Consider the following 9,504-nt stretch of genomic DNA (forward strand, 5'->3'; position numbering starts at 1 on the left):
TCCAGGCTGTCAGAGTCTAAGGGTTAACAAGAATTACAAAAAACGCTATCAATAGGATTTATTTCATTGATACCTGGACCGACTAACACCAGTTGAGCCTGCTTGGACAAGGCAAATGGGCACCGCATGAGGCCATGCGTTGGACGATGTGTTTACATCGCAAGCATCGACGAAGTTGATCGTGGCGGCGATCGTATCGGCACCTTCAGACGAGCTTGAAATGGCGCTTCTGAGGGAGCTTGATGAGGCCTTTCGTCAGAGGCCACATCAGGCTGTGTTTGTTCAGCAGCCGTGTGACAACAAAGAGGACTGGACGTACGAATGCCTGAGGCAAAAGGTACCAAACAAAAGCACTTGCACCGCATGTGAAAGATTCTGTCAGCCTTGTGCACCAGACGCCCAAACATGAGCATATTTGATGCAGGTTACCGAGCTCTCCGGCCTCATTTGCCAAACTTTGGGAGCAGCAACAGCGGCCTCAGATGGAGGACAGCCCCCGATCGTGGGCCTATACCTTGACACAAGCATTGCATACGTCATTGGGGTGCTGGCAACTCTCCGCGCCAGGTATCAGTCTGCCCCAATGCACCTGACAATGTCTCCCCAAGAATGCAGTAGATCAGAAGAAGATGCAATGATGGTGTCCCGTTGATAGCCTGCCTCATGCATGTGGCAAAATGTTGCCATGTTCTGTGCAGGGCAGCCTTCATGCCATTGGACGCCAGGTGGCCGCCCAGCAAGCTGACAGCTGTGCTCGATGATGCGCGCCCTGCTGTCATTCTCTGGGCAGACAAGGCTTGCAATGGTGGGCTGCAAAACACCAGGATGTCTGACCTTGGTCAGACCAGGCTTTCATCCTGCAGCTACCTAGGCATTAAGTGTTTCCAACCTCTTGTACGAGATCTCTTCAGTAATTCAGTGAAGTAGGAAGTTCAACTGAAAGCAATTTTGTCTATTTTGCAGGCTGCGGGCCTGTCGCTCATGACCGCTGCCCACTCCTGCAGATCCCAAGCACGCTCTTGGACCCTGCAAACCCAGCAGACATCAGGGAAGGTCAGACAGCAGGCGCAGAAGTGGGCACCCATCTGCAGGAAAATGGAATGAGCGAGCAGGCCGATGCGCCATCCATTGCCTATGTGATGCACACATCCGGCTCAACAGGTGCCCCTCAGGCTGTCCTGGGCACTACAGAAGGTATCGTCCTTCGACAGCCCATGATACTGCCACTGATCCATTGAGCGGAGCTATGAAAATTTCCCTGCTTGCTGCCGTGGCCAGACACGCCAGACAACTGTGGTATATTTGCTTGAGCTCTGGGTGGCCCCCAGTGGTTTGATCAAGTCTAAGTGAGGCATTTTTCTGGCTTCAGGTATTGTGAACCGGTTCAGATGGATGCAGCGGGCACACCCATTCAAAGCCGGTGACGTTGCCTGCTTCCACACTGCTCCCACCTTTGTGGATTCCATCTGGCAGATCTTTGGGCCGCTGCTGGGGGGCGTTCCCTTGCTAGTCCTGCCACCCTCGGCCTCACATGACTTGAGCGCCCTTTTTAAGGCACTGCAGCAGCAAAATGTGACGCACTTTGTCTCCGTGCCAACGGTGCTTGCTGCTCTTCTGCGGTACATGGACTTCACGGGTCAGCAAGGTGCGCCACTAAATCAATCCTGAACACATCCGTGTTCTGTATTTTGGCGCCTCCGCTGCATGTTGTAATCAGGACACCAAATATCACACATGGCAGCGCTGCTGCACAGACAATGGGGAACACTGGCCTGTTGGACAGGAAGCTTGTGACGCCGTCTGTATACTCCACTGTCCCTGTGCAGCAAACATGCAAATGCGGTTTTATCTTAAACCTTTGCGCCTACATCGTATCTGTATGAATAATAAGTTGGTGCCCTCTGCCGCAGCGCCCCCCTCCCTGAGGCTGCTGGTCTCCAGTGGCGAGCCCTTGCCCGCCCAATTACTGCGCCGGCTGCAGGCATTTCTGCCGCCGCACGCCGTCATACTGAACCTGTACGGCTCCACCGAGACCGCAGCGGACTGCACATGCTGTGATGCGACCGCCTGGCTTCGAAGGAACGCCTCTGCAGCCCCTGGCGCTGCCACGCCATCAGTCACGTTACTAAGCGTGCAGCTGTGCACAGCCGAGGACCAATCGCACGGGAACCTTGCAATTTCTTCTGCAAAAGGGGGGCCGCCAGCATTGCAGTCCAGTTTTAAGAGTGCCGGGGACGCGCTTGTACATGAGCCAGATCCTGCTGGGCTGCAAGCAGACAGTGTGACAGCTGACAGAGGGGAGGATGGGCGGGAGAGGATAGGGGAAGAGCAGAGCAGCGTCGGGGATGCAGGGATAAGCACTGAGACAGTGCCGGTAGGCTGGCCGCTGGACAACATGGCCGTGTTCATTGCAGCGCCTGTTGGTGATGGAGGGGGGCACAGCAGCGAAGAAGGGGCGGTTACCAGCATGAGCGCTTCAGAAGTGCTGGACTTAGGGGAGGAGGGGGAGGTGTGTGTTGTGGGAGATGGCCTCTCTGCTGGCTATCTCAGGTGCTGTGTCCTTTATCAAATAGTACGTGACCAATGTTGCGGTTTAAAGTGTATCACTTCCCCATTGCGTGCTTTGCTGACTGCCTTTTGCGACAAGCCGAGAAACGTCTTAACTGGTCTTGGAGATCTTGCTTGTATGGTGCATCAGTACTTCTATGATGGTGATCCGCCCTACAAGTGCAATTGCCATGACAATGTGAGATGCAAGCTTTGAGCCCAAAAGAAGGCTTGCATACAAATGGCATCATTCTCAATTAAGGAGGCTAGGCAGTGCTAAGATCTGCAAAACATGTCCTTCAATGAACTTGAGAAGGGTCAGCGTATTGTCTTAGGTGCAACAATGACTTTGGCCTAATAAGTTCCTTGGATGTCACAGGCAGCCAGAACAGACAAGGAGGCGGTTTGCCAGCATGCAAACAGAGCAATTGCGGGCAGCTTCTGCAGAAATCCTATGGGGCGAGGAGACATCTGAAGAGAGCTGCTCAGCTGTAGCCAACAGCCAGCCAAGCAGCCAGAAGATTTTCAGAACGGGCGATCTGGGACTCATCACTCCTCATGGCCTGGAGATTAGAGGACGCTTAGATCTCCAGGTCAAGATCGGCGGTAGGCGCCCCTTTACCTCTCTTTGTAGCTTCAGTGCTTCACCTACCTGACTCTTTGGCATTCCAATCCTCAAGACCTTGCTGGGCATCCGGCTTGTCTCTTGCCAAAAGCCTAGTGCTTCATCAAAGACCTCTCCATGGTGAGGATGGTCAGGGTGTCCTACTTCAAATTGCTGTGGCTGCAAAATTTAGTCATAAACAATAAAGCTACCCGTGCATCACAGCGATTGTTGCAGACTGTGCGGTTTCTCGTGTGCAGGGGTCAGGATCGATTCGTTGGAGGTTGAGGCCTGTCTGGCGGCGCATCCTGGGGTGGTGGCAGCAGCTGCCACTGTCTGGCCTGCAGGACCCCTCAATGGTGAGTGTGCATGTTTCCCACTCTGCAACATTAGGAGATATTTGCCTTTCAATCGCCTTATTCCTCACCTTGATCATCTTCGTGCTCCTGTGGTAGGGCAGCAAAGTGCAGACATGCTGTGCTCTGCTGTCGGAGAAATTCTGTTGTTGTCAGGTGTTGCATGTGGCGTACTCACCTCTTGGAAGACTTCAAAAGCTTCAGAGGACATTATGAAGATATCATCCAGCAGTTGGAGACACTCTGTGTGTGTTCAGCAGGCATGCGTCTTTGCGCCTACGTGGAGCTGAATACTTCTTCCACAGAGACCTACTCTGAGCTGAAGAGCTGGTGCATGGATTATCTGCCTACGGCTGCCGTTCCCTCAATCATTGTTGTGCTGCCGGCGCTGCCGAGATCCAGCGCAGGGAAGATCCAGCGGGGGGACCTGCCACGGCCGGCAGGCCTGGCGCAGTGCATCGATGGTCCACCCTCAATTGCTGCTGCCCAGGTCAGCACCCTCGTTATGCTTCATGCAGTGGAGCTGCGCTGCAAATTGCTATCATGCGGCCATACATCGTGTTTATTTTATCTTGCACCTCCTAGTATTGGCAGGAATGAATAACAAACCTCATCAGGTATGGCTCGGAGGCTCGCTGCTTACGATCCTTCAAACGATTAACAAAAACATATATATTGTTCGTGATTGCAGTTGGGAGGGATCAGTCATCCAGAGGATGGAGCGCAAGCCGCTCTCCCGCACGGCTTCCCTTTCGCCGGCCCCGGGGGGTTGGAGGCGGCGGCGATGCGTGCATTTAGCGCGGCTCTGGGCCTGCCCTCGCGTGCTCTGGAGCCCGGCACGGACTTCTGGAGCGCGGGCGGAGACTCACTGTCCGCTGCCCAGGTGACACCACCAGCACTCTTCTCATCTGACATACTTGCTTGTACCTGACCTTGAGCACAGGGGAATGCATGGTAGTCCTTTGAACAGGTGGGCACCTGTTCACTGTGTCATCTTGCGATGCCCAACTGTGGAGAAGACCTACATCACTAGAAAAGGGAACATGTATTGGACAGGAATCTCCGCATGGTTGCAGCACCTGTGGCTTCAATTCCTCCCGCTGTGCTATTCTGAGATATCCTGCTGGTGTGTGCACAGGTGGCTGGCTGGCTGGGTGTGGATGTGCGCATGCTGACCGCCTTCCCAACTGCAAGGACCCTGGCTGCTCAGCTTCGAGCCATGCGCGCGACAAACTCAACGCCCAACCTAGACAGCCAAGAGAAGCCCAGCCGGGCTGCAGCGCCGAGTTCAGCCGCGCTTGAGAGCCGCCCATTGCAGGATGCACTCCATGAGCAGCTCAGGAAGAGGCGGCGAGTATCTGCGCGGGAGCCAGATCAGGCTCCGGGCAGAGCTGACTGGACGCTGACTCCGCCGTCGCCGGCCCTCGGCGGCATGGTGCTCCAGCGTGGCGGCCACGTCAGCGTGTGGCCGCGCTCTGGCGTTTTCTCTGCCGCAGCTACGCTTGCATCTTCCGCGCAGTTTCCTCTGCAGCTTCCACAACTTGCCGGCAGCGCGTCTGAGGAATCTGGCGCCCCAGCACACCGGTCACATACAGCTGCTGGGGTCTCAACCGAGGATGAGGGAGACAGGGTGGCTAAGAAAAGAGGTCAGGCGACACAGCATGCTTCAGGGCTGGGACAAGGAGATGACGTAATGGAGGGACAGGAGAGAGGTGTGCTATGGCGAGTGGAGATGAAAGAGTGTGTGGATGCATCGCCGGTCATCCTGGTGCAGGCGGCTTTAGAGCAGGCAGGCAAGCACAGCGGCTGGGAGCGTGAGGGGAGCCGGCAACTGAGAGAACAGCAGCTCAGGTAACCATTCAAGCGAATAATTGGAATGAAGTGCAGCATGAATCTCCCTGGAAACTTGGATGTAGAGCCGAGAAGGGCCACAGTGCAATCATGAAAATGCCAAATTCAAGTACACGCACATGCTCTGGTGGCGGACATTCATCTAAGTCCTATCTTGTAGCTTCTGTAACGTTCAAATCAAACAAATTATATTGTGGTATCAGGTGGTTTGTCCTGGGCTGCTCGCATGGCGGCGACGTGGTGTGCATTGACGGCCCCTCCGGCACGCCGCTGTGGAGGTCAACAATTGGCGGCCGTGCTGAGAGCGGCCTGACTCTGACTGGCGACTTGCAGGTAAGAGCGTGTCTGCTTCCATAGAAATTATTCCTGCCATCAAGCCATATCCTCACTCTTGCAAGAGCTGCATTGGGTGCAGCCAAATGTACCTACTGCAGCCTGTCTGCAGGACGCACCTTGCCTCTTGGCAGGAAACGTGGGTGATAATGATAATAACAATATTGTACCTATAGGTACGGTGTTTCGGGTTCCAGAGCATTGCACACTTCGTGGATCCAAGATTTTGTTTTCCGGTGTCATGCCGACATTATTGAATGGCTTGTTAATGTTTGATATCACTTGCAAGAGGGGAGATTGGCATCTGTCAGCAGCACAAGACCATGATTGTGAAACCTTGGGCCATCAATAATACAGTATACTATTTATTGTCCTGTGCAGCATGTAGCAGTGGCACAAAGCGAAGGCCGTCTGTGCTTTCTGCGCACGGCGGACGGCGTGGAGGTGGGCAGCTGCGAGACTGGAGGCGCTCTAAGGGCTGCCCCCGTGACTGACCCCTGGCTCGGGTACATCTGGGCCGCCTCACATGGCCGCCAGCTCAACATCTGCAGAGCCCCAGGTCGCCATTACTTTTTGTGCACTACATCGATGCTTCTTTCCCCTTCAGTCTTTTGCACTACAGCACAAGCTGGTGCTACCAACTCACATCTGTGCTCACGCACCTGATGCGGTGCCCACACACCAGGCAATGATCTGTGAGAGTGGGTGCAGGGGAGGTCATACTGCGGCAGGATGTAGGCTCGGCGGTGTCAGCGTCGGTAGCTTTCCATGCAGCCAGCAGGCGAGCGTATCTCTGCGCGCTGGACGGCACCCTCAGTGCCTGGGATTTCAGCCTCGGGCCTCAGGTTTGCCTTCTTCCTACAGTCCAACCCGCGCTTTGGAAGCAAGAATTTCACCCAATGCAGCCTTGGTTATTTCACACATCTCGTTGCATGAATGGCATCTGTACAGGAACACATCGCCTTTCCTGATCCAGACCACCTGGCTGCTTTTGTGATCTGGAACATGCGTCTCGACAAAATGTGAATGCGCACAGGCCGACCAAGAAGCAGGCAGGGGCAGCGAAGTTGGTATTTTACTGGCATGGAGTGCTCAGCTTGGCTCTCCTGTCTTTGCAGCGCCGGCTGTGACAGTTGAAACTGCCTCAGTCATTGCGGCGACTGCCAAGGGCCATGTCATGGCCTTCTCTGCTGCAGGTCTGCACAATCAGCCTCTCTGCTGACATCAGCTTCTGACATGCAAGTGTTTCGCTTCTGACAATGCGCGAAAGAGCTTCCCTGGAAAAGCCAAATATACTAGGTATGTGCTTGTGCTCACAGGGCAGCTGCTGTGGAAGACAGATATTGGATCAGCAGTCTTCGCATCGCCGTGCCTCATTGGCGGGATTGAAACGGGAGGTCAGATTCTTGTTGGGTGCCAACAAGGGACGCTTCACTGCTTAAAGTCCAGCGATGGAGCAGTGGAATGGGTGCAGCCGATTGGCACAGGAGGCATCAGCACAGCTGCCACGCCGATACTGTCCGCCAAAGATGTACTGAAGTATCTGAATGCTGCAACAACATCTCTGCCTAAAGATCGTCAGGAGAGCACAGAGGAGCGGAATGCCACAGGCACCTCGTCATGCCCTGAGGAGTCTGTGTTGGACAGCGATACGGGAAGAAGAGGTTCTGATCTCAGAAGGCTTGCGTGCTGTGCAAACTCTGGAAGTGTGGCATGGGTCAAAACAGGACAAGCTGAATCCCCACAAGTTGAGATAGTCCACTGCACAACTTTGGACGGAGATGTGTTCTCCTCGCCGGTGGCTTTTGATGGTCATATTGTTGTGGGCTGCCGGGACAACCATCTGTACTGCTTGCTGCATGACTCTCAAGACCTGTAATATTTGCCATTCACTTCAGGAAACATGTCATGTTAATCCACAAAAATGGCTTTCTGATCTTCCAACACCTTTGCAATTGTGTATATACCAGTCATATCCAGCCTTCACCACAGCCTCAACGCATGGGCCGCGGTTGACTGTTGACTGTCACAATCTCAGTGGAAAGTGGACATCTATGGTATATCTGGTGGAGTTTGCAAAGTTGATTCAATCTTGCGGTTTTCTTCATGTCATTGCTGCATCACTCAGAAGTCATGTGTGCTGAATCGAGTTTTTGGTTTGAAGGGCACTCGCCGTTCGTCTCCTATATAAGTTTTGAAAGTCGAGATTTCTCATCATGAAGGCCATTTCGCTCTCAACCGAGTACAAAAAGTCCCGCATGTTTTCCAGCACAGCCTTAGGGTTTGAGGAACTTTGAGATGGTGAAGTCGTCGGTTCTCCCGCAATGGCCAAGTCCTTATTTTTTGCTGTTCTTTGCAATCATGTTGGGGGCATGACACCAGGGCCAACCTGTTTCCGAAAAAATAATAATCCATAGGTGGTGCTGGTGCCAGCAACAACAAAATCCCCAGCTTTCACATGTCATCCTCAGGCCTGACTGACAAGCAGGGAAAAAGCCTTCCGAACCATCATCATGCTATCCTTAGAGCTGTTGATGATTATGTTGATGTCAACATCAACATCACCGTGTGACACTACTGACATCAGAAGACGTGCGCATGCATGCCTTCTTGTGACCTGATCCATCTAACCTTTTGGGCAGAGCAACCTGGACCTTGTTTCTATGCATGCAACCTCACTCTCAGACACTCTGGAACGCCGCATGGCGCCGGGCTGCTTAAGCTTGGAGGACATGAGAGATACAAGGAGATAGAAAACTTGTATGGGTGCCAGCGCCCAGCCAGCCTCTGGTAACGGCCTCGTGACAGCCAGACAGGGCGGCTGCCATCAAGCTGTGCGACATGGCGTCCGGACGATGCATGGAGACAATCCAGCAGGAGCCCATCGATGATATCAGCATGATGCAGCTTCTTCAGCGGGAAACTTTTTACTTGATGCATCGCGATATCCGAGTCATGACAGTCATGACACTGATCAGATATGATTGCTATGATGCTCTTCCTGGTGCCTTTTCAGATGCCCTTGGAGAGCAGCGTCTGTACATTTTGCTTTGTACTTACTGTCTTACTCGTATCAATACTGTAAAGTTCTGTCCTGCTGTCGAAGGCATCCTTTCACTGTCCTATTCTGGCTCATGTAAAAGACGATTAACCCTTTGCTGATAAATGAGGCCAGCTTGGTTCTGGCACCAGCAAGTTCCTCCTGTCTTTGTATTTTCTCCACACCTCAGGGGCAATTTGGCTGAGATGGATTCGCTCCAGAGACAGACTTGTTTATACGCCCCATGGTTTAGACGATGCAGTGAGGAGAAAGTGCATTGCGTTCAGTTTGACTCAGTGGATGCTTTGAAGGCATGTCTCCCTCTCCAGATTCCTGGATTTTTTATGGGGCCGCTGTCATTAGTGCGATTATACTGTCTGCCGGCTTGAGCTATTTCGGCAAACAGGGCAAGGCATGGAGGGGGTGAGCCAGAAAGCAGACAAACTTGAAAACAAGCCCAATAAGTTCAACGGAGTGTGTTGAATCGAAGGCGCAACACTCATTGGCGTGCTCCGTGAACTTCAGTAAAGCACTAGCCATCTATGCAAGACCGATGGTACATTCTTGCATACTGACTTGACTGCGTGTGTATGCAGCAACATGAAAATCGGACTATCACCGAAATGGATTCGAAATGACTCATTGTAAATATCAGCGGTATGTTTGCCACGGCCAAGTTTGAAATTTTGTTGTCCTGGCTCAAACGGATACAGTATATCAGCAGCCTGTCCTCTAGATCTTGTCAATGCTCCTTATAGACAGCAATCAGTTTC

At 53.0% G+C, this 9,504-nt stretch overlaps 1 protein-coding gene across 1 annotated transcript; it reads left to right on the plus strand.

Annotated features, from left to right (window-relative positions):
• Window positions 1–418: 418 nt before the first annotated feature.
• COCSUDRAFT_61321 (acetyl-CoA synthetase-like protein) lies at window positions 419–7,362 on the plus strand (the record flags this gene model as incomplete). Its single annotated transcript, XM_005649565.1, has 16 exons — window positions 419–567; window positions 699–805; window positions 964–1,161; window positions 1,370–1,645; window positions 1,911–2,550; window positions 2,927–3,153; window positions 3,412–3,510; window positions 3,768–3,997; window positions 4,199–4,390; window positions 4,646–5,358; window positions 5,562–5,691; window positions 6,073–6,250; window positions 6,403–6,536; window positions 6,728–6,887; window positions 7,011–7,222; window positions 7,339–7,362. The coding sequence occupies 16 exons, from the start codon at window positions 419–421 to the stop codon at window positions 7,360–7,362; spliced, it is 3,669 nt and encodes a 1,222-aa protein (XP_005649622.1).
• Window positions 7,363–9,504: the final 2,142 nt, after the last annotated feature.

The sequence above is a fragment of the Coccomyxa subellipsoidea genome (assembly GCF_000258705.1).
Source record: "Coccomyxa subellipsoidea C-169, whole genome shotgun sequence".
Classification (NCBI taxonomy): Eukaryota; Viridiplantae; Chlorophyta; class Trebouxiophyceae; family Coccomyxaceae; genus Coccomyxa; species Coccomyxa subellipsoidea.